A 27794-nucleotide genomic window follows, 5' to 3' on the forward strand; every position below is an offset into this window, starting at 1 on the left:
TGGATTTTATTTAATAACACGAGTCCTTATCTGGTTTACTCAGTTATATTTCACGTTTTGGTATTAATTTCGTGAGACCGTGAAACTCAATCTCCACGTCTGTCGTCTATCGCTTTTATTGGCAGATTGCAACCAACGTTAATGCACGTCAGTCTTCTTTCTCTCCACCTTTTAATAAAAGTTTTAGGTTTTCCAATTCTAACCCGGAAGAGCTGAAACGGTTAAGCGAGAGTATCGGTATCTAACTAACATTGCTTGGCTGTCAGAAGTGAAAACACCCGTGGGTGTTGGAAAGGGGGATGGGTCGCTGTGAACCGATCGTAAAGAGAACTGATCAATAGACTGGTAAAATTTCATTTCCATCGTACTTATGTTATTAGCTCAGCTAATTTTAGCTGAGTAAATCATGTTAGCTAGCTTTATTAAGTTGCTTGCTACGAGATGACACGCAGATTGTCGAACTAATTGCTAGCTAGCTAGGTTTGCGAGCAAGCTAATGTAGCTTGTCTAGCTAATGTTAACGTGCGTCATAAATTAGACGTAGGCTACATTGTAGGCTGCTAAATCATAGGTATCTGCAGGATAGCCATCTTAATATTTACGTTGTATACAATGCATATTATGTGCAGTGGTAACGTTGCTAAACACAGATTATTTCTAGTCTAGTAGTAGACCTTAATTGTGTGCCCCCTATTGTGTGAGTGGCTGTATTTTGCTAATTTACTTAGCCTAGCTTAGTGCTAGTGACCCAATAAGGGGGCAAGGTAATTGTATAAGCGCTACGGGTGGAATTGTCTGATAAGGTATTTGGAATTACTTTATAACTGCTGGCTATCCGTTGGGCTGTAGTCAGATATGTTGGAGCAAGAAATAAAGTAAGCTATACAACTATGACTAGTCTTGTGTCTACGTGCCAGGTGTGGTGAGTCCTGCAGGTGAGGATGACGATGGCGCATGTTGGGGCAGTAGTGGCAGCAGCGATGGGGCTGATGGCTATCCTGCTTCATTCATCCATCCATAAGATAGAGGAGGGACACTTGGCCGTTTACTACAGGTAAGAGCTATCTTCGCTTCAGCATGGAGCCTAGTAATGCTGCAACACTCTTCCTTCTCCTTTATACTTTCAAAACGCTCATTTTCACAACAATGGATGTGTGAATTGTTTAAGTCAGAACAGAGCTTTGTGCGTTTTCACAGGTCCTGCGAGAGGGTTGGCATTTTGGTTGTTGTGACTGCATATTGCTTATAATGGTGTTATGTGTTTCAGGGGAGGAGCTTTGTTGACCACGCCCAATGGCCCTGGGTATCACATCATGTTGCCCTTCATAACAACTTTCAGATCTGTACAGGTAACAGTAGCCAGCTTTTCAGACACAAACCCTAGTTCGCTAGAGCAGGTCAGTTACTATTTGCCAAAGCATGGGGTGGGATCAGTTTATCTCATTGGGTGCAAAGAACAGAACAAGTGGATACAGATGGGTGTGAACCACAAGATTAGTCAAACTCACATTAACAACTTTCAAATGGTTACTGATAGCTAAAACAATCCAAGGTTAGCTGACTCATATCTGGCTAAATAAACAGCCATATCAGATCCTACAGTGTAGTGCTGGTCAGTGACTAGCTCCTCTCACAGTTCTGTTGCTTGTTTTAACAGACAACTCTCCAAACGGACGAGATCAAGAATGTGCCTTGTGGAACCAGGTAACTGGAGGAGGGTCTGGCTTGGGCCCTGTGTGTGTGTGTATTTCTGTAATTAGGGCCTCCTAACATCCATGTTCTCTCCACAGTGGAGGTACGATGATCTACTTTGATAGGATTGAGGTGGTCAACATGCTGGTCCCTACTGCAGGTAACACCCTCAGACCCCCCACTTCCCAGAACTCCACTCCCCTAGACGGGACTGGGAAACTGCACGATGCAGTTGATAATGTTCCAACTCACTCCAACCTAGTCTTCTGTTCCCTCAGTGGTTGACATTGTGAAGAACTACACAGCTGATTATGATAAGACGCTCATCTTTAACAAAATTCACCACGAACTCAACCAGTTCTGCAGTGTGCACACCCTACAGGAGGTCTACATAGAGCTGTTTGGTGAGAATACACACGCACACACACAAACACACTCTCTCAGAAGACAAAACTGTCTTTTTTTAAGTTCTGTTAATGTCTTTCGCAGATATCATAGATGAGAACTTGAAGATCGCCTTGCAGAAGGATCTCAATTGCATGGCCCCTGGACTTACAATACAGGTACACACACACACACACACACACACACACACACACAGGCCTGCTACGGCAATGCTGGGTGCTTGGCAACTTAACAGGTTTGAATGTGCTGTCAATGTTTTCTTTCTTCCTGTGTTGTAGGCGGTCCGTGTCACAAAACCCAAGATCCCCGAGGCAATCAGGAGGAACTTTGAACTCATGTGAGTGTTTTAATGAGTGCATGCGTGTGTGTTTAGCTTGTTCAGGCTTTGTGTTTTTAATGTATATTCCAGCATCGTAGCTGAGACACCCACACTAACTGTGGGCTGCAAAGTGGCAAACACGTTGACTTTCAATGGCTTTGCCGTTCTCTCGTTCTCCTTTTCTCCCCTGCCTCTCTTTCCCTCCGTCTCTCTCGGACTAGGGAGGCCGAGAAGACTCGTCTGATGATAACAGTCCAGACTCAGAGGGTGGTGGAGAAGGAAGCGGAGACTGAAAGGAAGAAAGCCATCATTGGTAAGGCTTGACATCCTTCCGTCCCATACCGAACCATAACACCGCGCCCCCTCCAGTGTCCAATAGAAATGCCACGTTACGTTACCCTACCTCTTCAACGTCATTCATTACCCCTAGCAACATGCCCGCACACCATAAAGTTGCAACCATCGGTAACCTAGCAACGTGCCCGTGAACCTTGACCTACAGAACAAGCCTTTGTTCTATAAGACGGCCCTCTTTGAATTTGCTTTATTACACGTAGCTTTGTCCAAATGACCTTTTGATAAGTCACAGACGTTTCCTGGAGCTAGATCAATGTAAAATAAAGAGCCAAATATAAAAATATACTTTATTTAAATGTTTTCTCCGTCTCCCAGAGGCTCAGAAGATGGCCGAGGTGGCTGGGATCCACTTCCAACAGAAGGTGATGGAGAAGGAGACAGAGAAGAGGATCTCTGAGATCGAAGGTCTGTCTGTCTGTCTTCGTAACTCTCGTCCATGTTGTGGCCCCCTGTGTTGTACCAAGCGTGACTCCCCCCCCCCCCCCCCCCCCCCCCCCCTGTGTGTTTCAGACTCTGCCTTCCTGGCGAGGGAGAAGGCCAGGGCTGATGCTGAATACTACACAGCTGCCAAGTTTTCTGAAGCCAACAGGGTAAACATGTACATACTTCTCTCTCTCTCTTTTGCTCTCTCTCGCTCTCGCTTCCTCTCGTATATCATCCCTCATCATCCATCTTCTCTTTCCCTAGTTGAAGTTAACCCCTGAGTACCTGGAACTGATGAAGTACCAGAGCATAGCAGCCAACAGCAAGATCTACTTTGGCCAGGACATCCCCAACATGTTTGTGGAGGGCAACAACAACGGCCCCTCCACCACGGAGGGGGACGCCCTCCCGGACGCCCAGCTCCGGGAACACTGAGACGCCCAGCCTGCCTGTCTGTCTCTGGGCAGGAAGGGGGGGAGGACGGTCACACTTTGTGGGGGAGGGAGGGGTGTGTCTCACCGGGGAAGGCATGAACTCTGATGGCTTCAGGGTGGCATAGCTGCGCAACTAGCTTGGTGGGAGTAAAGAAGTAAAACAAAAAAGACAAAAAAAAAACATGCTTTGGTCTTAAACCTCAAGGGCTGAGAGAAAAAGACATACGGGGAGAAAGAGGGGATGGAGTGAACAGAGGGAGAAAAATGGGATGGGGTTAGAGAGCGGGAGAAGGAACGAGTGCATTCTGCTGCTTTGTGTGAAGATGCTGTCTCAGAGATAGACACCATGATGGAACAAGCATTATGAACGCCGATGCATGGATCAGTCCGGTCCTGAGAAGTCAACCAGACGGGATCTCCTCTTGACATTCGTCCCAGTCACCCTACTTTACACGTGCTTGCATTTTAATGCAACTTTGGGCTTTGCTTTTGAAAGCTTAATTCTTTTTTGGGTTTGTTTTTTGGTGTTTCCCTTTTTATGCAAGACGATTTGATTTGTTTGGAAATTGAGCGGTTATCGATGTTGATTGAGCCTTACCGTTTGTGGTTTAGTTTAACTGGAATCCAACAGGTGACACTAATTATAACTGATCTCTATTTCTGGGATGTGGTCAGGGACACTCACCTGTTTTAATTAAGTTCTTAGGAGCAGAGAGAGAGAGAGAGAGAGAGGTGAGCCTTCTCCCCCCAGACAGCGCATCTGCTCAGTTCAACACTACAACCTAGCACTCTCACTGATAGGTACTGGAGAAAGAGGCGTTGACCTGTATTAACATGTATTAAGCACAGACACTCACACCCCTTACAACCATACAAATACAATCTTAAGGGCCAGAGCTGTATGTGCAGTTAGGTGTTGGTTTTGTATTGGCTTACCTGGAGTCTTGAGTGCTCAGAAGGTGGTGGTTTACAGTAGTATAGGTGTATCGTCATTGTATTTAGTGTAGTTGGTGGGGTCGATGGTAGTTTGTGTGCAGTGCGAGTCCGTGACCAGAGATTGACTGAATATACCCACACTAAGACCAGCCCTGATGTAAACTGTGAAGCCGACAGAGAGGAAGCACTAAATCAAGGGCTGTCCAAAGGAAAATCCTCGGAAGGGAATTGTCCTTTTCTATTCTCACGTCCGTCTTGAGTTGGATAAAAAGGGATTTAATTATGTAGTTGCAGGGACCAGTCGTTTCCAGGCCTACTGATTTCGAAGGAGGCGGCAGGGCTGAAATGAGCCGTGTCCCTGCTCCCTCCTGCTTGTTGCCCTCAGGAAGAAGGATGGGAGGATGGGACAAGTCCTGATCATGCAACTCCTCCAATTGACTTTCAGGGGTCACCCTTCTCTTTAGTGTTGATTAGAGCTTACAATCGCCCCACAGCAGTTTACACACACACACACACACACTCATATGCAGGTACAGTGCCACATCAGACAGGTTTAAAGAGATAGGGCTCTGAGATTTAGACTTTAGTTAAGGTGACAGACTACTGATGAGCTTATATAGGACTAGTGCTGTCTGGCTGGTTAACACACCACTAACACAGTGGAAGCTTCGACCTGTGGTTAAGATATAGACCTACTGATGTTGACTTGATCGAAGAATCTGCATTAAAGACTGTTCTTGTGATTTGGTGGTGGGTTCAAATCAAACATACCAAGGGGTTGTAATTGAGATACTCAAAGGAGGATTCATAACCTTGTGAATGTTACTTTTGTACAATCTGCCTAATTTGGACTATGTCTCATTGTTTTCAAAGATTTATATGCAAGACGTTTTCATCAAGTTTTGACAATGTTCGTTTATGTAAAATAAAGCCTATTTTGATACCACATACTGTGTCATGGTTGGCAGTTTTTGGAAACCGATGTAGTATTCTTAATTTCCACTAGATGGAATACTATAGTTGTGTTAAAAGACTTGAACTTAACCAGGGTTTGGCTTTGTTCTTGTGTTTTTGTGTTCACAAAACACTGACACGTCCACATTCAGCATTTCTGATGATGCAAGTTGTCAGGGGTTTTCCACCCAAGCTGCAAAAGATCTATTAAGGATTTTTATTAAAACATGGTGTTATTGGCCATGAGAATCCACACTGAGGCTGGAAACTAATTTCCTGAGGGGACTTAGGAAGAAAACAGTTGTTGATAATTTATGTGCTTTTCTTTTTTACGACTTGTGCGTGTTTATTTAAGTGTGTGTCTCTGAGAGAGACAGGGAGAGGGGGGGGATGATTTTCAGTGTGGATGGGCTGTGGTTGCATGAGCATGACTCACATTGCAAGCACACACACATTCAATCACGACAAACACATCTTTTGACTGTTTCAGTCGCTTGTTATTTTGACCCATATATCCATTACTGTGATAGGAGCACTCAGGGCTAGTCATCAGCTGTGTGTGTTGTGTGTACGGGACAAAAGGAAAGTTTGTGTGTTTAGTGCGTGTGTGAAAGGATGGCTGTGTGTTTGTGAGAGAGAACAGTAGAGTGTGTGTTGTGTGTGTGTGTTTGTGAGTAGATGGCTGTGGCTTTGCTTTGACTAACCGCTGCTCAGTTTCCTCCTGGGGTCTCTGCCTCACTCCCTAAACGACCCCCACTCCCTCTCTCCTCAGACCATAACTCTCCTGGATGCTGAGTTGGCGCTGCAGACCCTGCTCCTCCTACCAGAGCATTTGGCTGGAGTCTGACTCCTGACCCGGTCACCGCTGGACTCGGAAGTCTGGATGTGTCTCCTCAGGAATTGTATGAGATGAGGAATTGTGGCTGTGTTTGTGTGTGTGTCTGTGATAACAAACGGCTGAAAGAAGGGAGACAGGGCTTTGTGCAGAGACTTTTCCATCTTGTCTGTGGGTGGAGTAGAGTAGCCTTTTCTGTAGTAGCTCATTCTAGACTTTTATTATTCACACGTGCGCACACAGATTTAATCGTTGGAAAAAGTGTGATGTGCAGAACCGAGGCCGATGATCATATCAGGGATCCCAACAGAATATCGACATGGTGTGTTTTAAGCCCCTCCCTTAGAGGAAATGAGGTCAAGGTGAGTTGTGCCGCTTCCTGGATGGTCATGGTTTCCTCCATCTTTCCTGTATCCTTCTGGTGTGTGATCCCACCCTGGCCAGATCCCCCTCCGCCCAGTGGGTACAGCCCCAGTCTTATCTGAGTGCCCAGGGTGGAGGAGTTTCAGTGGGGATATTGTGGGAGGGAAAAGAGTGGGGTGCAATGACCAGAAAAGGGAGCTAGAGGAAGGAGGGAAGGACCAATGATAGGGAGAATAGGGGAAGGAAAGAAAGACAAGGCAAAAAGGAGAGGAATACAAGGAACTTTGTTTTAGCAGAAGCGAGGCAGGGAGAATGGAGAGACGAAGGCCTCTATTTCCCCAAACAACCGGGTGGCAACCGTGACTCAGTCTACCTATCACACAAACCTCATTGGCAGCACCGGGCACCCACACATTCCAATCCTGTGTGTGTATGAGTGTGTGTGTGTGTGAGAGCCTTGTTATAGAGGGAAGAGGAATGACACTGGTGCTGTTATCTTATCACTCACGCTCTCACACACTACCAGTAATTTCAAGAGTACACCCAGAAGAAAGAGGCCCAGCCCTGTAATGCCTCACCACCTCCAGGCTGCCCTGCTCCCCGTGGGTGATTCACCCTGATAACACCCTGCAGGACTCCTCAGTTCTCCGTGGGATTTTCTTCCCGATGAAATGTCTTGTCCACCTCCATCCACGTGGTCATTTCTCACAGGCGTGCCAGTGTCTTGAGTCATCACCTGGACTGTTGGAAACGTTTCTTGTTTGAAGTGTAAGGACAAGGTTGGGCTGCTATGTCTTTGGGGGGTGCTTCATGAGTACGTCATCACAGTCAAACAAGACATCTGAGATCCAGCTGGACTAGATCAGCACCCCAACAGGGTCCAAGAAGACTTTAAGGAGATTTTATCAGGTGTTATCCTATACTGGGAGAGAAGTAAAGACTACAACTTAATCAGACACATACTGGGTGACTTGGTCGGTGACTACACTTATCTGGTGTTATTCGACAAGGGTAGGGGCTATAACAACATAGATAGGCCTCACGTAAACACCAATTAGCAGCCCACTGAGAATGGCACCTTGGAAAAGTAAGGGACAATGCTGGGAGAGTTTTGAAGAAAGCTCCGTACATCCCAGTAACTGGGCACTCCCACGCGTGCAGTCAAAAACATGCTGTCCTCGCACATGCTTGGGCAAGACTAATAAGAAGTCTTTTGAGAAGGTTTGTTCAGAGCCTGTGGATAGCATATGCAACTGAGTCTATTGCCACAGGGCCTGGTCTCTGGTTTTGTAAGGTGTTAGAAAACCAAATCAAATGTATTTGTATAGCCCTTTTTACACGCAAGCATGTCACAGAGGGCTTCACATGCGCCCATGGAACTGAACTAGAAAAGATAGTCTAGATATGGTAATGAATGATTTGCTTTCTGTAGGTGTCAGACCAAATTCTATTCTGAGAATGGCAACAGTTGTGCTTCGTTGGAAGTTCCTTCTATTTCGAAAAGAGCATATGCATGAGCTCCACTCGAGAGTTCGAGAGAAAGTGACGTCAACTTCTGAAATGGAACTTTTTCTTTTCTCTGCTCTCCTGCTGCTCTCACCTGTCCCCTCGCCACCCGTCTTCTCTTCTCCCTCATCCTCTCACATATAGGCGGAGCGGCACAGTTGTCGTATCAGGCTGGATCGTTTATTTAGCTCTTGGTTTCGAGGTCAGGTAGGCTGAAGGCACAGTAGTAGCAACACATCCAATTCACAGATGACATTTATATAAAACACAGAATCACATGGTCTCATTGGTCATTAAACACGTTAAACCAATGATCAAACGGTGCACACAGCTACCTGATGCAGAATGACCCAAATATGTCATCAAAAACAAACGTGAAATACATCATCTTTAGTTTAGAAACATAAAGGAATATGGTTGGAAAAGAGGCATCTGTGATTCCACGAGAAATAGTATTAAAAGTAGAGAAAATAACGATCTTGTTATGATATTCTTCCATCACCAATAATCTCCAATATTGGTATATTGAGACTGTGTGAAATAAACCTTATTGCAGATTAGGTTCTAGCCTTGTGTCTGTTTATTTGGACATGTTGGCTCTGGCCTTGTATCGCTCCAAATGACGTGTCAGGTCTTCGATCCGCATGTCCTTCAGCTGCACCAAGTGCTCCAGCCTGTTCACCTTAATCTGCAGGATCTAAACACACACACACCGACACACTCGTGAAAATACAACATAACTTGCTCCGTGAGATTGTAAATGCAGTGCCTTGCTGACGATCTGTAACACGTTGGTGATGAGCAGCTGTGCTAAAGAGGGCTCACATCTGCAGAGAGCTAACTGACTCAGTGACCACCACTGGCTCAGCTTACCACACACACACACACACACACACACACACACGCACACACACATACACACACACAGTCAGCAATGTTTCATGTGAACTGGAACGTCCTTAGCAGGTCATCACAGGAAGAGGGAGTGTGTCACATTTTGTCAGCAATGTGTGTTTCCTGATTATAGAGGATGTTGCGCATAGCAGTGTATATACAGTGTGTGTGTGTGTGTGTGTGGGTGGGTGTGAGTGAGTGGGTGTAAGTATGAGTGGCTGTGGGTTAGTGTGTGGGTCTGTGTGTGGGTGGGTTTGGGTGTATACCTCCACAGTTTCCTGGAGGGCCAGTATGGACTGCTCCTTGTCCTCCAGCAGCAGTCTGAAGGCGGGTTCCATCTGAGAGCCCAGGGCCACCTGAGGAATGCTGTGGGAGCAGACACACACACACCGGACTCAACAACACGCAACCACATGCACTGCTTGTTACATTGCATAACCATCACTGAATCTATATCTTTATTCGTTTACCGCATGTAACTCAGCTTATATATTTTTGTTTACAATGTAAGGTCTGGTTTATTATTTTGTGTCTTATGTATGAAGTAAATAAATAATGATACAATGCCATGCTCTAACCACTGAGCTATATCCTTCCTATCTTAAAAAAATAAATAAAAACATGTACTGTATATATACAGTATTCTAGTGTGTCAGAAGGGGAAGCGTACACCAGGTATGCTGTGCATTTGCTGGGGCACCTGCTTTTGTCTTGTCCAGCCTTCTCCTTCTTCCTCCCCTGCTCTGCCCTCGGCCGAGCCTCGATCCCACGGGCCTCTGGGGGGGAAAGGAGGAAGCCAAGGATGGAAACACAGAGACACAGCCGTAGGCCTGACTCGCACATCTCTCATCACAGTATCACGATGGATCGGAGCCTTCTAGCCGCGGCAGTGTGGTTAGACCACCCAGTCGACAGGGTTGGTCAGCGGCAGAAGCACACAGGGGTTGATCTAACGGAGGCCCGTGAGCACAAAGGGGTCGAGAGGGGCGGAGGAGGACCAGACACGGCCTTCCCAATCGGAGAGAGAGAGATAGTAGTCGATGGGGGAGCTAGCCAGTGATAAGAACCATCTGGCGATGAGGGCTGATAGGATTCCTTTGTGTGAGCGCGAGTGAGGATGGAGGGGAAAGGAAAGAGGGAAGGAGACGGGAAAGGGGAGGGGGTGGAGGTTGGAGAGAGTGTACGGACAAAGGGGGAGGTGAGGTGAGGGAAACGGAAGAAAGATATGTCTGGGTCCCTCCCTCAAGGTCTTGGCCTCTTGACCCTCATTCCTCCTCTTATCTGATGTGGCACCTCTGTGTGTGCGTGTGTGCGTGCGTGCGTGTGTGCGTGCGTGCGTGCGGGGGGAGTGGTTAACATTTGCTGACATTGGAATTCTGACAGCACCTCAGCAAAGATGTCAGATGGTTGGCAGTGGGACAGAGGTGACAGGAAACAGCCTCCCCAGACAAGAAATCTTTCTGTCCTTTGTTTGTCCCTCCTTCAGATGACTGGAGCACTGGGTCAGCACAACTCCAAGCACGTGCATATATGTGTGTGTGTGTGTGTGTGTGTGAGACACTTCCAAATAACCCTTAAAATGAAATCCAGTCCCCTGCCATCTGTGCAAATGTGCCGACTTGCTGCATGTCAGCTGAGCAGATGAACCCAAATACACACAAACACACGCACACACACCTCACCACATGATCATGAGCTGGCCTGCTGGACTCACTGAATTGATACCAGGAAGTGTCCATCCAAACAAACACATTTGTCTATTTTCTCATTCTATTTACCACAGCCTTTTATGATGATGAAAGGAAGCATAATAAAATAATATAATGTACTACACAGTATGATCATATCAGTGCTTTTCTCCTCAAAACTGTGCGTGAATTGGTGATGTTAAGTTGACAGGCATTAACATAATTTAATGTATTCAGTATTCCCTTACCTTTTGTTATGGTTGAGGTATTGTTACCTGAAGCTGGAGAGGTTTTCTCCTGATTCCTGATATTATAGTATTCCAGATCCTAAGAGTGATGGAAATAATTTATTTACAAATTATGCCATACTGTACATGTTTCTGGACACACAGACACGCATGCATGCACACACACACACACACACACACGCACACGCGCACACACACACACACACACCAGTAATGTGTCTCCAGCAGTGTGCTCCACTGGCTTTTCCTCAATCCTCTCTCTGAGGAAGCACATCACAGGCTCGATCACCCCCGGGGCACACACTACAATCCTCTTCACTGTCTCCTCAGGCACGTGGAAACTGAGCTTGGAAAACACCTTCCTACACAGTACAAAAACAAAAAAACGCATGTTTATGGAAATCATGGGCTCTGGTTTCAGTACCAATAAACAAATGAGTACTCCTAGACAGAGATTTAAGTGTCTGTTTAAATAGGTTTTATTTTTAATCCAGAACTAACTGGATTCCCAGAAAAAGGCCCATAATATCCTTTACACTGCTTGACAAGATATGTTTTCAATGAGTGGCAACCTCCATATCTGGGTCTCACTGCTATGTACAGCGGCATGGCTGTGTTCCAGACCAGAGGTCAGAGAATGCAAGTGTTTCCATCACAGTTCTCACGACCCATAGCAAGGATGTGGAGAGGAAAACATTGCTCAGAGCAGAGGTCAGTATGCACTGCAGGCAGGCAATGCATCTTACTGCAAACATTCCCATATTCTATTCCACACCAAGGATATATTGTCACAAAGGGTTTCCTCCTTGCCTGTTGAGAGTGCCCCAGTTGCTGAGCTTATGCTGTGTGGAGTTGGCTGGGCTGTAGTTGTGCATCTCTACGAGTTTGGGAAAGAAATACTTTACAACTTCAGCAGCCATCACTGGAGGAGAGAGAGGGGGGCACCGTTTTTGGTCAGACAGTGACAGTACATCATGAGCATTTAACATGACTCACAAGAAGTAGGCTAAATGTCGGCGAGTTTGCTTGTTTTGGACAGCATTAATAGTGAGAAAACATGACCAGTTGTTGTACAGAATACATTGCCAAACTAAATCAACACTGCAGACCCTTTAAATGCAACACAGACTCTGTGTCAAGTCTACTGCATAGTAGCACTGCTACTAGCACTAACTTTGACGTTAGCTAGTAGATACCTCCATCGCTGAAGTCCCTTGTAATATTTCTTTTAGGTCTTGACAACGGTATTTTGTCTATCCAAGCATACAAATCTTGCAGTTTTTCTTCGTTTAACTCTTTATCCATGTTTTTGTTACTGCCTTACATTAGATAACTTCGATAGTGTTTCATTGGCTAGCTAATGTAGCTCACTTTTCCAACAACAGGTTGTTTAATTTGTTGCTTGGTAACCAACATCCAGGTATGGCAACTGAGAAAGGACAAACGTTTCTTCACCAGTTGTTTGTGCAATTTTAATTCACATTGGCGAATAAGTCAAGGCCAACTAACATTTTCGTAATATATACACATTTTATCATTGAATTCTTTCAATCACAACATGATTCTCAATATATAAGTCAAAACGTCAGTCTGACAGTCTTTTTTGTCAAGTTTATTTTCAGGTACAAAAATGTGCACAGAAATACAGTACAAGGCAAAACGTTCAGAAATGAGAACAATGGTTCAGACTGAGTATAACAGAATGTAAATGTAACATCTATAAAAAATGTCCCTTACATTATTCAAAAAACCTATAAAAAGTACATCAGCAGCAACAGGTCAACAGACACAAAATAACAACACCTTAAGGCAAACCCTAAACAGTAGTACATAGTGAAATTAACAATGCAGTTTGGCCCTCAGTCATAAGAAGTCCATGCTTGTGCAAGGGGACAACAAAAGAGTCCCTGAAAATGGTGCTTTGTCTAAGAGTCGTACCGAAAGTTGGTGAAGTAAAAGGAAAGTCAGTAAAGAGTCAAAAAACGATAAAAAGAATGATTTGCTGTGCAAGTGCTTACTCATTAAATACAGAGGAGAAGTTCTTTTAAAATAAAATCCACATCATCATCATCAGCATTATCTTCATGGCGGCATAGCCAGTTGTCATAAAACAAGAAAGCGAGGGAGTGTGTCAATCACAGACACATCCGCATGCAAGCACTTTCATACACTCACACAAGCCACACAATCACACACACACACAAGGCACAGACAGTGATCAAATTGCAAACTAGGCGAGGCTTAGGTAGGGGCTGATGTTCCTCAGAGCAGCTCCCCCTGCAGCAGACAGACTCTGAGGACCAGGTCTCCTCAGACAGCCTTTGTTCGATGCAGGCCAGCTCCCATTCAGTATCAGGAACCTGGGATGCTTGACAAGTTGCTCAGCTAGCCAGGCCTCTCCCTGTGGGACAGCCAAAAGGCCCTCCACTCCGACCATTTCAAAGGGTTTCACCTCAGGGGTTCCTCTCCGTCATCTGGGTCTGGTGGGGGGCTTTAAGGCTGCCTTGCCTGCCGCCTGTATAAAAAGACACACGCACACACCAGGAATGAGTCAGTATTTCCTGTCTCTTACTCCCTCTCTCTGGCCTCCTCCCTTCTCTCTGTCTCTTTCTCTAATTATTTAAACCCTGTATGGTAACTCATATATAAAACCAGCTGTTTGCGGTCATGAAAAGGGATGGTTAAATGGTTCTGACTTACTCTCCAAACATCAGACACTCCCTGTGTGTTACATGTCTAAATGCCAGGACGTTGTCCGGATAAGAGGCTTGGACCATAGGGATCTTTATATAGCTGAATGCCAGGAACAATGTCTGGGGTGTTTGAATGCCAGCCATTTGCCCTCCCATGCCCCTTCCTAATACGATTCCTATTTGATTTAAACTGGAAAATCCCTACTTTCTCTCCAGACTCTCCTTTCAAAAGGAAGGTCTGGACAAGAAATATAGGCCCCGCCCCTAAGGAAAAACACTACCAATACATTCAATACCAAACAGAAACTGACCACTGTTCAATCCTTTTACTAAAATACACACATTTCATATCAGTGTCGAAATAATGACCCACCAGTTGATTCTGTTTCCATGGAGAGGGAATGACAACAGGCTTCACAGATGGTATAGGAGGCTTTGGCTTTGTGACCTGATAAAGGAATGATCAAATTGTGAATTGCTATTGCGACCTGAGTATGTCTGTGTTTTTGTATGTGTATTTTCCTACCGTTCTGGGGCTCAGAGGAGGCAAGGGTCTGGATGGAGGCTTTGGTTTAGGCTGGGAAAACAAGTCATTCAAGTAAGTATCTCTCCCATAGTACAAGAACGTCTCCCATGCAGTATTTGTACAACTGGAGATATTCATCCTCACCTCTAACACCTTCTTGACTGGAACAATTGGTGGTGGCAGACATGGTCTAGCAACCTAGGAGAATCAGTTCAACATCATCAATATGCTGCTCTTCTCTCCTCAACACAAGCAGACATGTAAGTAGTACAGATCAGTATGTGTCCAGTAGGTGATGGTTATCAGTCGACTGTACCTGTTCTGTTTTATGCCTGGGGGGCAGCACTGAAGGTGTCTTCCTGGGGGGCAGCACTGAAGGTGTCTTCCTGGGGGGCTGTTGGGAGGCAGAGACAGACATGGCATCATGAAACCCCTGCAGCATTAACTCCCCCGCCCCCGAAAAAGCACAAAAGCACTGACGTCTGGTCAGATTATTAGTTCCCATATGGTACCCCTTATGCAACTGTGCAACTACTTATCCACTATCTCCAGACATCCAACTATCCATTCACTCTTGTTATCCCCCAATGGCTGCACACAAATTGAGTTACGTTGATATAAATGACATGAGCATCAGTCCTGTATTCTATGAAAGCCTATGAATATAAAGTGCGGCCTTGCTGTTTCCGGGAACCTAAACTGATGAAGCCGAGAGCGAGTCCCACCTCGGGGGCAGATCTGCTGGGGACCACGGTGACACCGAGGACCTTGCAGGGGGCCCGGCCCACCGACAGGGAGAGGGGGGTGTAGGCCTGGGTAGCAGACGACTCCACGAACGTGGGTTGGCTGATGCGAGGGGGTCCTTGGCGGGGGCTGCTTGACTGAAACAAGGGGTTGGACTGGCCAGAGGTGGAGCGCGAGGGGCTGTGGAATAACACACAAGAAGGGAACAGTTGACTCTAGGGACGCACAGGAACAACACTTTCTTATTCGTGGTTGTACTGTTGAATAGCAGAACATCTGTTCCCCTATTCTAGATTTGGACTATTAGTGTGAAACAGAACCAATGTTTTCCTACCCTTTGGAGGAATGTTCCTTCCTGCCATTTCTCCTGAATCGCAGACCTCCAAAGACCAGGATGAGGAGCAGGAGGAGAACTCCAGCCAGGGATACACTGATGATAACTCTTTTCATCCCTGTTCACAAACACACACATACACGGCCATGACTACAGCATCCCTCAAGGGTAAATATGACATCTGACATCAACACAGGAAACAGACTCAACTGTAACCGTATCTGTTGAGACTATCGGGCAAATTCAATTACAGTCTGCCTGTTCACTCATCAGAACAAAGTACAGTTGTTAAAGACCATGGGAAAAGGTTGCTCAATGATAGTGATCCCAGACCACACACATTATATTATACACACACACACACACATACACAGGGACACACACACAGACGGTAACAGTACCTGAAGCAGCCTGTTCTGACAGCTTCACATTACAGTAGGGCGGGGCCCAGCCAGGCTCACAATGGCACTGCTTCTCATGGTTGCAGACCTATCAGAATGCAGATGCAGTCAGCTACAAGCTACACGTTCTCATAGGTCAATCTTTGACAGTGATGAGAGCTGTGGGATTGATTGCTGCGCGTCACTGTCTCACCCCCTGGTTGTTGCATTTGGCAGAGCAGTCGTCTGTGCCGTACACCTTAATGTCCTGGCAGCGTTGGGCATAGCACACCTGAGCCACAGAGGGGAAGAGTCAAGGACCTCACATAAACAAACATTAATGTTTCTAATCACTTCTACACAAGAAGCCCATATACTGACCAGAGACAAATAATCATCCATCACATGCATTGACTAAAACCTAACATTTAAGATATAAATGTTTACCTCCTTAACTTGCATTACATAGGTATCTCAACATAAGTGGCATAAAGTATGAGTTCAGGCCTCGAATCTAATGTACTGCTGATTGTATCTAGCCAGTGGATCTTGTACTTTGCAGTAGTGTAACGTTGTTTGGTTTAGCCAGCTTTTCTCACCATGTCGGTGCCACACTTGGTGCCGGTGGGCACCATAGTAATGTCCTCAGAGCTGCCTGTGGCATCCATGCTGGCCTCGTTACACGTCACTCCATTGAGAGTGTGGATCAACTTGTGACGTGTAACCGGAAACGTCCGTCCACCGGTGCAGTACAGCTTCCCGCACCACATCTCCCTGGAAACACCCCAACACAACATCACCAGTCAGCCTGTAAGTCAGTACCCCATTTCCCTGAAACAACATTTGACCAGAGTTCAAGGACTATCGGAACGATGCGGAATGTAACGAATACAATCGGTCGTTGTGTTGGTCACCACAGCCTACAGTTGTATGTAGAATAACTGGTTTATAAGAGTACTACCAGACAGGAAGACAGTGCTATTGTGGTTCTTACTGTGGCTGACACCTCTGGGGTCCATACAGGCTCTTCCTGCACTGCTTGTTTGGGGACAGGAAACAGGCGTTGTCTGCCACCTCAGCATCTAAAACCATAGAGATAGAGGATGTAGAGTGACCTGTCAGGATCAAGAAAACAGGACAAACCCTCCACCCTGAAGCCTGTTGTCTACAGCATCTGTAATACCTCCTCTGTGTTTCACACTGGGGAGCTGGTCTGACATAGATTGAGCCAAGACTTAATCACAAGGCTTAATCTGTACATGGGAAACAGATTCTCAAATGTAAATCTTTATGCTGCGAATGAACACAGGGTCATCGTGAGTACTTCCTATTGTTGAGAAGTACAGTCGTGGGAAATTGAGTGTCACTCTACCTGGTCCCCACAGTCTCTTGCAGTGTTGCGTGTGCGTGGGACACTCTCCGTTGTAGCAGTATCCGTTTCCACGGTTACAGGGCAGCCCGTTTTGAGTGTAGGAATCAACGGGGCACAGAGGGGAGAAGCCAGTACAGTGTTCAGCCAGGTCACAGTCACCGGATCTGGCTCTGCACACGCTGCCTGTTGGCCTCAGCTAGAAGGAGAGGAGAGAGAGAGACGAGAGGAAAAGGGAGGAGAGGAGCGGAGAAGGGAGAGGAGGACGAGAGGGAGAAAAGAGGTGAGGGAGTGGTCTGGAGGAGTAGCAGCCATCGAAAGAGCTGCTGTGGTTTGACACCTAGCAGTTACTGTGGATGGTGACGAAAAGTGAGGTGTATCTAGTATTTTTCTTTGAAAAGTGACATCAGTTATGATTTCCCATCAGGGCCGTCGTGCTCACTTCCTCTCAGTGATGCCACGCGGACTTCCTGCATTCAATATTCAACCACCAACTGCTGTACAATGCATCCGCCATCCAACACCCACAAGTGTGTGTGTGAATATGGTTGTGCCGAGTGTGTGTGTGTCTGTTACCTGGCAGTCGTGGCAGCAGTCTCCTTCTGCACATTGGGCTCCGGCATTCAGTCTGCAGGTGGAAGCGTTACAGCAAGAGTTCACGCATTCCTGTCGGAGAAATAACTACGCCTTCAGTTCCTGTTTCCTGACACTGGGCATGAACCGACAGACACATGGTGTGTGCGAGTCTATAAGTCTGTGTGTGCGCATGGGTGTGTATTGTATGTGGGGTGTGTACGTGTATGTGTATGCATGTGGGGTGTGTGTGTGTGTGTATGCGTGTGTGTGTGTGTGTGAGCACGTACCTCCACAGTGCCACAGTCACACTCCTCCCCAGGCTCTACATATGCGTTGCCACACACAGGTCCCCCGTAGATGCGGTCCACAGAGGGAGAGTCCAACAGACACGAAGGATTCTCCTCCTCCAGGAAGGTGCTGAGCTGCTGCTGGCTGCAGCTACTGAACCCCTTCGGATACTCAAACCTAGAGACACGCGCGCGCACAATCCTTAGCTGCTAGTCCTGCTCAAACTGCGACCGATGGTATTTGTATGGCAGGTTTTACGGCGAAAGTCTGTTTGAACTCACCCGACTGTCTCAGCCATAATGCAGCCTCTGGCAGATGCCGACGATCCACAGCGGCAGTTTGTTGTATCATGGGACATTCCCAGGTTGTGGCCCAACTCATGGGCGATGGTGGAGGCCACTCCCACTGGGTTCTGGTTATGGTCCTGGAGAGATAAGAGGTGGAGAGGAGATAAGATAAAGGAAGAGGAGGGAAGAGAAGAGAAGAAAACAAAAGAGATGAGTGATGATCTTCGACATGCAGCAACGCAAACTGTCCTGCATTTGGTCCGGTGACAGCTGCAGGAGACACCCACCTGGTTGACAGCCCCAGATATGATAGAGCACATGGATTTGGTGGGCGCCAAGCCAACAGTGGACCCTTGAAAATCCACACCTCTGAAAGAACGAGAGGAGCGCTATTCAGAACGGAGCACATCAGAATCAGACGCACTATCACCACGAGGGTACATGCATCAATATCGTGTGTAGGGTTACAGTCAGACCGTGACCAGACAACACAATCCAACAGTATTGAATGACACACATCACATTCTACAGTGTATAAAGAGCGAAATAAACAGACATTTCATTGGCGAGAGAGACAAGAAATGGCTCGTTCATTCTTACGTGACGAATTGTGCATTGTCATGTTTGATCTTGTTCAGCAGGCTGTCCTGGCGCCACTGCAGGAAGCGTGTCAGCGTCTTGTTAGGGTCCGAGCTGACCTCCATCAGGTCTCTGTAGGACCACATCTGCAGACCCACCAGCATCACACACAGCCCAACAGAGCGATACAGCTTGTCCACGTGGTTGGCAACCTGGAGCATTCTGGCCTCCACCAATTTCCTGTCACCAAACTTCTTGTACTGCAACAAGAAAAAGGACGAGTCGATGTTGATAAGACACTTTGAAGTTTATGATAACTTAGAGATTGTGATGTGTTCGGATTATTCTACCTACCTCTGTGTGGTCAACCACTATAACCATTTCCACGACCCTGCGCTGACCAGTCCGGGCCTTGGTCTGGGCCTCCCATTTCTATAAAGAGGAGGGATTTTATTTATGTATAGAGTTGATGTATCTTTTCTGTTAGGGTTGTTGGTACTTGTGTCTAGTGTTGGGAGGGGGGGCTTGTGAGTGCATGTCTTTACCAGGCTGCCAAGATGGTACATCCCAGATGGAAGGGAACCATGGTCGTATACTGTAATGTTGTCATAGGAACAGGAGCTTCTCTTTCTCCTCAGGTGTTCCTCTCGATACACCGCATGAAGCTCCTCCCCTTCCGCATGAGGCTCCACCCCCTTCGACTGCTTTCCTGTCACATGGTCCCCTAGACGTTCAATCAGGTATGACTGATGAGCCAAGCGCACAAACCCCCTGCACAAGAAAAATCAAACTCTTACTTGAGACCTTTTATCGATAACACTTCAACGACAAAAATCAGAAAATCACTTGACCTAATAAAGACAAACATAGATCTATGTTAGTGTAGCAAAATTAGACATCCCTGTTGGGACCATTGAACAGATTTGACCAAAGAGCAAATAGGATGATTCGAATCACACAAGTCTGGTCCTCTCAGTAAGGCCGTTGTGTGTCCATAAGGAGCTGATTAGGTTACAGGTTATCAGAGGCCGGGGGTAGACCCACAGCTTTAATGGTCTTAATGACCGTGTTAGAGGGATACAGGGATAGTTCACTAATGCTCTGATCACTCCTGACGTACGCCGATAAATTGATTATTTCAGCACCCTATCATTTCTCATATTGTATTTAAAGTATCTACTCCAGTCTATAGAAACATTACATTACAGTGATTGAAAATAGATCACATATACATACAGACCCCTCGTGGATAACATAGTATGTCATGCTATTATTCTTAATTGAGAGTGCCACTCACTGTATCCCCGAGCACAGTCCCACACTGACGGAGGAGTCTGCCATATCCACAACGTGCCCATGGTAGTAACAGTGGTCCTGACACACACACACACACACAACCATTATTAGATGTGAGTCTCTTCACAGTGATCTGACGTACAGTACAAAGGAGTTTTACTGATACGACTATGTAGCATAAATAATCCCACTGTCCTGCAGACGTAGACATACACAAGCAGGCTGGGACGTCTCGGGTTAGGATTAGTTATCGGTTAATAAAATAGTACCTCATGATTTGGGGTTGTTACAACCTCGGCGCCGTCTTCTGAGTAGTGGGTCAGTTCATAATGCTTTCCGACAAGATCCCTGGGATGAGATGAAAGAGCTTTAGTGGTGGACAGATGAAGAGGGGGTTGTGTTTGACGGGAGAGGATCTGCCTCCAGATGGTCCCTTTCCATCTATATACCATATTCTCAGATTACAGTGCAATCTCACCTGTTCTTCTCTAAATGGAGAGTGTAGTTCTGTCCGTCTAAAGCGACCAGGTACTGGACAACATCAGGGTATGTCTGCACACAAACACGCAACACAGACAGGCATGTTTCAAAATGGGTTAGGAGGAGGAGGCATTCCATATGGCAAAGACAGATGAAAGTAAATTATTTTGACCACAATTTAACGACCGGGTAATACGTTTGTACCTGTTGAGAAGAACTCCCTTGTGATTGAACTTTCAGTATCCGAGGTGTGACAACTTGGTAGTCTGTCACATGAGGTAATGTAGGAAGGCTTCTCACAAATATCCCTGAAATAATAAAAACCATGTTCAATTTGAAGAAAGAAAGACAGACAGACAGACAGACAGACAGACAGACAGACAGACAGACAGACAGAAAGAAAGAAAGAAAGAAAGAAAGAAAGAAAGAAAGAAAGAAAGAAAGAAAGAAAGAAAGAAAGAAAGAAAGAAAGAAAGAAAGAAAGAAAGAGAAAGAAAGGAAGGAAGGACATTTTTTGGAAAGAAATGAAAGAAAAATATATCATGTATATCCTACCCCATGAGGAGATCCAGAACCAGAAGGATAAGCAACGAGACCATCTCATGATGCTGCGGACAAGAGGTCTATTCTCCCTTCTCCTAGACTGACAATGGCAATGCTCGGCTCTTGGTCTGGGAAATCACACAGCCATACCGGAACCACGCCTCCCTGCCTTGTGCGTTGGTCTCATATCCTGAAAGTTGGCATGAAGTAATCGGCTCTTCCGCCGGATCAGGACCGAGACTGAGTCAGTTAAGAGTCACATTTACTGGAAGGTCCAGATTTTGATTCATTCAACTTCAAAGGAAATTCGTAATCAATGTTGTTATCATCCATATTGTTTAGGCTACCATCAACATACAATTTGACAACTTGCCTATCTTTAAATTCTAATCAGTTTTCTGTGCGCTTGGCCATCTACAAACAGCACGTCCCCCAGAGGCCAGATCTGAAATGTTTCTATCGTTATGAGTAATTGTATTCGATTTGTATAGGCCTACGTGTATGTTGGTTACATATTTAACGCGCTTGTGTTTAGCTTTTGAAGCTCGGGACAAGAGGACGTGACAAATGTCATCAACATGAAGTGCACTTTAATCGCCCTCTTGTGGTTGAAGTCGCAACTTGCAAGCAATACTTTTTGAGAGCAAATCAGGCGCTTATACCGGTGAGCCAATCATATCCGTGGCGCACGCCGATTACGTCATCATCCCATCGGTAATTGACTGTAGAAATCGGTAGAAGTTGTATCTACCTGAGATATATCTGGCTGTCACAGTGAAATGCAAATGAAAAATTCCTAGTACGACAATGTTGCAGCCTGAGTTAATACAACATTTAAAATGTGGCCATATTATTAGCATAGAAACGATTCCAACGTTGCCGGTAGATTCTAAATCGTGGCAGTGTAGAAGGTTGGAGCAGCCAAGTGGAGATAGTGGTACAGAAGAAGCACTTTCACCATTTACTTTCGCTCCTCATGGGATTCATCTCAGCCAGGAACATGAAATATTTGAGGTAGGCTATTTATCTGTAAATCTATGTGCTGTAGAATTTAGATATTTTCAATTTGCCCTCTCAGAGGATTGAGCTCGTCAACTAGCTTGAGCTTTCTACTCCTATTAATAGTGGGCTCTAGCTATCTATTTGTGAATTATACAGAACAGAAAACATACGCTTGCAGCAATCATGTATCCTGTCTCCCCGGTAGGATGGAGATATCCACAGACATCTGTATCTGCAGGATCTTAGCAGCAGCACTGCAGACGCAGACAACTCGCCGAAGCTCAGGTACTGTCAGTGGGCTGTCAGGGCCTCTAGTCTCCATCCTTGGTATCAAAACAAGCTCCCTGTTTCTATGCAATCTCTATAAGAAACCTCTACCTTTACTCCCCTGACTCCTCCCTGGCTCAGCGTGTCTGCGTTTGGCTGCCACATCTCAGGATGCAACCAGGTGTTCAGCAGTGTTGAGGAGTACGAGCACCACTACAACTCCCTCCACAGGCACGTGTGTTGCTCCTGCCAGCGCTCCCTGCCTTCCGCCCGCCTCCTGGACATCCACATACAGGAGTGGCATGACCCGCTCTTCACCATCCTCACCCAGAAACAGGACATGGTAAACCAGACTCTGGACTCTAGAACTTTTTCTAATGCACATATATATTAGATATAAATAAGAAGAATAAATATTGTATACTGAACATTTTTATTGTAGTTAGAGGCAAACATTTTCACAATTGTATTGTTCCTCTTCTTTCTGCCTCTCCAGTTCCAGTGTTTAGTGGAGGGATGTGAACTAAAGTTCAAGACTGGTATACAGAGAAAAGACCATCTGATAAGGATCCACAAGTATCCTCCAGACTTCAGGTTTGACAAGGCCAAAAAGAACAGAAGGTATAGTGGGTGTACTCTACATGGGTGTTCTCATTGTGTCCAGCAGGTAGCAGTAGCACCTCTTGTTTTAAATGCAAGCGTCTGGTTCGCCGTGCTCGATACTGTATGCTTATGGATCATCTATGAATGTGTTTCTATGCTGTGTTGGCCTCAGAGTTGACTACTTTGTCCTTTCAGAACCAAACACATGAAGATCCAGCAGCCTACAGACAGAACTATGGAGGTATCTGACGGTGTATGTGTGGTGGAGAGTGCATGTGAAGGTGCGTGCAACATGGCCTCCATCCACCCAGAGGAGGGGGAGTCCATGGAGGTCCCTCTCCCCCCGGAGGAGGCAATTTGTCTGGTCACTGGAGCTACTTCTGGCCCCTCAGAGATGAACACAGAGCATCCTGCTGGTCCTCCCACCGTCCCACACGCCACGGATCAGCAGAAACCACGGTACTCCTACAGGTCGGTGAGCTATGCCAGGAAAAACACTTCTTGTAATCTTTCTATATCCTTAAAGCTTGGTTCAGATGCGACTGCCAATACTAGACTAATCTATTTTTCTAAGTGTTTTCAGATTCAAGATTTCAATTTTTTGGGGGGCGCTTTTAGTTCTATTTGTATTTTTCCGTTTAGCCGATGGAGTTTTCTGTTACATGTGGTGTTCTGGTGTCGCAGGGTTCCTTCATCTGTGTGCTTCGGCAAGGGCTCTGTCCGTGGGTTTAGGGGTCAGGGAAGGAAGAAGTGACAAACCGGACCCGAGCTGGAAAAAGAGGTTGGTTGATCTTCAATATTTCACTTCATAACTACTTGGTTAGTCTGAAATGGGCACTGCTTGCATGTACAGCTTTGTATGAAGCTAAGGTTAATTTGATCATTTATCATAGCTTACATGTTTAATCGATTTACATATGGTGGCACACATTCTTGGAGAAGTAATTTTTTACAAGTAACTGATCATCCCTCAATACAGTCAACTCCACAAACAGGCCTACTGTATATAACTCTCTCAGTTTCTGAATGTATTAGTGGGTAAACAAACTTCTATTCCCCTTGCTGTTTTATAGTGTATGTGATGAAGAAGCACTGAAGGCCTACTGTATGCAACTCTCAGTTCCAAAAAGTAATACTGAGTAAACAAACTTCTAGTCTCCTTGCTGTTTTATAGTTTATGTGATGAAGAAGCACTGAAGATGACATCAAAAGAACATTCAAAAGAACCAGGACATTTAGCTTATTCTGGAAATATTTATTCTACCCCAGTACAAATGTGTGGAATAATTCAAACTCTTTAGTAATGTCGACTCAATCTGATCGTCTATCTCAATGAGACTAGCCTGTATAAACTAAATTGAATAAAATATATGTACTGTTTTTGGTTACTGAACACTACACCTATTCTGTGGATATGACAATGTCCTCCTTAAATTGACATAATATGGGAGTTGACTGACAGACGTTATACAGTATACCATGTTATTTTTTTCTAACGAAAGATCTTTATTATTTTAGGCTAGTTGCATTATATAACATATAAATACCATACCAGTTATATTGCTGTACATTTTGGTTGCAAAAATAGTTGATACATTTTATTTACAAATTCCAAAAACAGAAAGTTTGCATCATAAAATGTGTTGGCTTGTTCCATCGGTTTAGTGAGTGCGGCCTTCAGATCCAAGTTAAACGCCACAGCTAGACCAAATAGACATAAAGGTTTTCTTTCACGTTTTCCAATCTAGGCAACACCAAGACAATCTAAATCATCCAACAATCGAGAAACCACATGTGTTTGCTATTGGTCTTTATCTTGGCAGCACCGATCGCATATGTAGGCTGGTTAAGCGACTGCGTACATGTTCAATAATATGGTCGGTCGGAAGATGCCATTGGCTTTTTATTACAACTGATGGTTACAATAGGCCAACAAAATATGAAGGATGTCAATACTGTTCTCAGAAAAATACCTTAACTTTCAAATGTACTTTACTTAACAAAGTTAGACCTTCAAATTAACCTGCAATTATGTTTTAAAATCCAGAAATATAACGGATAGGCCAAATGACGGGAATGAGGACGGTGCAACTGAGAAGTAATCCGTGGCGAGTTTGCATGTTGGAACGGTCTTTCCAACAATTCAGTTTGTATGCATTAAGAAAGGTAGTACATCCCATAGGGTCCACTGAATAGTCCGGGTACCGGTAAAGCTGGCCGTGGAAACGATCCGTTAACAGCGCCGTATAGAGACGGTGGGTTCATATGTGCGCCCAGAGGAAAGGGAAATGCGAAAGCCGGGAGTAGGGGTTTGGTAGCCAATTTCAGTTTCTCTATTTCGGCCTCCTGTAGTCTCTTCGCTTTGGCTCTCCGGTTCTGAAACCAGATCTTGACCTGGGTCTCTGTAAGGCTGAGCGAGTTAGAGAACTCGGCTCTCTCAGCAATGGATAGGTACTGTTTCTGACGGAACTTTCTCTCCAAAGACAGAAGCTGGGAGGTGGTGAATGGGGTTCTTGGTTTTCTGTTGTTCTTGTGTTTCCGCAGAGGGCAGGGTGGTGGACTAGGATGCCCTATAATATAATACAAATTCACAAGTTTAATGATTTGTGAGATTAGAGATAATGTGAAATTATGTTGGAACTTCAAACGTCATACAGTACTTGTGAGAATTTTGACAAGATAATGTACAATTTGACAATTTGTTTGGGAAAAGAACAATACAAGATAGGCAGCACACATTGCACTACATTTTAGTTGACATGGATCAGGATTTCTGATCGGTTGCCACCATAGCAGATTAGGCTACAAGCCTAATTGAAACAGAATCGTTGTGATATATGCCTATTATGTACTTAAAGTATAGCCTACGCTTAGCAAAGTAGCAAGCGTTTGAAACTTTTAGCCAACCCATTGCATGTAATCGTATTTTTTTATTTTGGGATGGACATCTTATTGAAGAACACTTACTTGGAGGTGACGCGAATTCAGCTTGAAACCAAGAGCACTGTTCCTTGTCACTGAGCTCTACCGTCTCTCTCTTAGGGCTGTCAGACAGGTCAGCTCCCCCACTGAGAGGAAATCGCTTCTCCGCGTAAAGTCCCATTGGGGACCGACAAACTTTCACCTCTGTCTGGTTTTTAGCCAGCCCTGGATCTGATGAATAGTGAGTCCGACCCGGCGCCCTGTTAGATATCAGGGACTCCACACTGAAAGGCAGATTCAAACTTTTGGTTTTGCATCGTTTAACTGGCGTCGCCAAATCGCGCGTCTGGAGTTCTATTTCCTTGCTGTCGTTGCGATCATCTGGTAAGTCATCCACTTGAGCAGTGGCTGGTGATCCCTGCGCAGGATTCATTACGCACGAGAGCGGGGCCATGCAACTTCTGTATCGAAGTCTATGGTAACTCCTCGACAACCTGTTACTCTCCTGTCTTGGGGCGCCTCTCTGTGCCCTCTGAATATGGCTTCAACTTTTACGCACGAACGTTGCTACCCGCTATTAAAGTTCCACAAGTATCGCTCTGATCTTACCGCCTGCCAATCAGCGTATGAGCTAATCACGTGACCATCCGGGCATGAGTTTTGATAGGCTTGTTCCCGAAAGGAATAGAGAATGATGAAGTTGCTGTTCGGGTGCTGCTCTGGGACCAAGGTTGCTTCGCTCTCTCTATTAAAAACCCGAATAATGGTTGGATTAGCTGATCCTGGGTCGGTAAGCACATGCTTCTGATGAGACCCGTCAAGGTTTAGACAGCATGGATCGAGTGCCCCATAACTTTCATTGTAGCTAGTACCAAGGTTGCATTAGGAGTCCTTTATGGATCTCAATGCCCCCTTGTGTTGTTGTAAACCAAAGAAACACTCAATAAGGAACGACGGGTTGTTTTAAAATAGATACCCTACACAAGTGTAATAAAAAAGGTGCCGTGTTTATCTAATAGCTACAATAAACCCAGCATAACGAGGAAATGTATGATATTAAACGTTTTATCTTTAGCTGTCATTTATAACGAAGGTAAAGAATTCTTATGTTCCATTGCATTTTGGTGTATTTTCTTGTGCATTTGTAATGCAATTACAATAACTCGATCCAATGTTTTTCTTCGACTTATTTCGTTGTCATATTTTTCAAATGTGACAAATCCTCTCATAAAACCGTTCCAGGGATGTGAAGCAATGAAGGATAATCGTCAGTCACGCTACATTAAAGCAATTTAAAGCTTGTATAGGCCTTTAAAGTTTCGAGCGCTTGGCAATCCGTCACCGTCAGTCAGTCAGTCAGTCACACACAAACACATACACACACACACTCACACACACAGAGTCAAGGAGTTTATACAGCAGACAGTTATGTTTCTGCCGGCGCCAGCCTCGGCGGGATCAAAGCCGAAGCTACCTTGGGGGAAAGAGAGAAACAGTTTACTCCACTTAAACAATTGTCCTCCACATTGAATGTCTATGGCTGATGGGAAACCGTTCCCACAGTCTGTCAGTGTTTTCTTTTTCTTAGTAGTTTTTTTGTTGTTGCTATATCCTCATGCCGATATTTTAGCATTATTTTTTGCTATCCAAGAATAAGCCATGCCTTGTAATTTAGAGGAACGTATCCCAGATTTAGCCTATACCTCACGACTTGTTTCTTAATTACTATGCCCAATTATTAAAAACAATGGACTTCAAGACAAGTTCTCCATTTATTTTCGTGAAAGGCAAATTATTTGTATTTGTATATATCATATATAAATAGTACCTATAATATAACAATATTGTTTT

General features: G+C 45.2%; 5 protein-coding genes across 7 annotated transcripts; 2 read left to right on the forward strand and 3 right to left on the reverse strand.

Moving 5' to 3' along the window:
- The first annotated feature begins 3 nt into the window (after positions 1-3).
- On the forward strand, positions 4-5514 carry erlin1 (ER lipid raft associated 1). The gene is made up of 12 exons (XM_047029042.1): positions 4-345; positions 918-1054; positions 1268-1349; positions 1658-1704; positions 1791-1852; positions 1971-2096; positions 2182-2255; positions 2376-2434; positions 2638-2729; positions 3089-3178; positions 3284-3363; positions 3461-5514. The coding sequence occupies exons 2-12, from the start codon at positions 942-944 to the stop codon at positions 3629-3631; spliced, it is 996 nt and encodes a 331-aa protein (XP_046884998.1). The 5' UTR covers positions 4-345; positions 918-941; the 3' UTR covers positions 3632-5514.
- Positions 5515-8385: 2871 nt separating this feature from the next.
- spef1 (sperm flagellar 1) lies at positions 8386-12468 on the reverse strand. 2 transcript variants are annotated; one of them, XM_047029604.1, is made up of 7 exons: positions 12251-12468; positions 11865-11976; positions 11263-11416; positions 11055-11133; positions 9789-9894; positions 9385-9484; positions 8386-8921 (listed from the first exon to the last, which is right to left on the reverse strand). In XM_047029604.1, exons 1-7 carry the CDS (start codon positions 12357-12359, stop codon positions 8805-8807), a joined length of 777 nt encoding a protein of 258 aa, XP_046885560.1. In that variant the 5' UTR covers positions 12360-12468; the 3' UTR covers positions 8386-8804. The 2 variants fall into 2 exon arrangements, with proteins under 2 accessions (XP_046885560.1, XP_046885561.1); XM_047029605.1 differs by having other exon boundaries at positions 9819-9894; positions 12251-12449.
- A 98-nt stretch (positions 12469-12566) lies between these two features.
- Positions 12567-21299, reverse strand: adam8a (ADAM metallopeptidase domain 8a). The gene is made up of 24 exons (XM_047029609.1): positions 21162-21299; positions 20811-20914; positions 20605-20678; positions 20396-20474; positions 20128-20204; positions 19376-19601; positions 19185-19262; positions 18852-19090; positions 18539-18620; positions 18246-18388; positions 17964-18141; positions 17677-17766; positions 17104-17299; positions 16726-16813; positions 16331-16505; positions 15946-16023; positions 15753-15840; positions 15352-15469; positions 14999-15197; positions 14590-14667; positions 14418-14471; positions 14274-14324; positions 14121-14195; positions 12567-13569 (listed from the first exon to the last, which is right to left on the reverse strand). The coding sequence occupies exons 1-24, from the start codon at positions 21208-21210 to the stop codon at positions 13525-13527; spliced, it is 2664 nt and encodes an 887-aa protein (XP_046885565.1). The 5' UTR covers positions 21211-21299; the 3' UTR covers positions 12567-13524.
- A 543-nt stretch (positions 21300-21842) lies between these two features.
- On the forward strand, positions 21843-24384 carry znf511 (zinc finger protein 511). 2 transcript variants are annotated; one of them, XM_047029611.1, is made up of 7 exons: positions 21843-22163; positions 22357-22436; positions 22560-22761; positions 22915-23012; positions 23217-23492; positions 23706-23802; positions 24095-24384. In XM_047029611.1, exons 1-6 carry the CDS (start codon positions 21957-21959, stop codon positions 23773-23775), a joined length of 933 nt encoding a protein of 310 aa, XP_046885567.1. In that variant the 5' UTR covers positions 21843-21956; the 3' UTR covers positions 23776-23802; positions 24095-24384. The 2 variants fall into 2 exon arrangements, with proteins under 2 accessions (XP_046885567.1, XP_046885566.1); XM_047029610.1 differs by having other exon boundaries at positions 21846-22163; positions 22915-23039.
- Positions 24385-25041: 657 nt separating this feature from the next.
- msx3 (muscle segment homeobox 3) lies at positions 25042-26541 on the reverse strand. The gene is made up of 2 exons (XM_047029612.1): positions 25989-26541; positions 25042-25591 (listed from the first exon to the last, which is right to left on the reverse strand). The coding sequence occupies exons 1-2, from the start codon at positions 26395-26397 to the stop codon at positions 25179-25181; spliced, it is 822 nt and encodes a 273-aa protein (XP_046885568.1). The 5' UTR covers positions 26398-26541; the 3' UTR covers positions 25042-25178.
- Positions 26542-27794: the final 1253 nt, after the last annotated feature.

The sequence above is a fragment of the Hypomesus transpacificus genome, chromosome 11 (assembly GCF_021917145.1).
Source record: "Hypomesus transpacificus isolate Combined female chromosome 11, fHypTra1, whole genome shotgun sequence".
Classification (NCBI taxonomy): Eukaryota; Metazoa; Chordata; class Actinopteri; order Osmeriformes; family Osmeridae; genus Hypomesus; species Hypomesus transpacificus.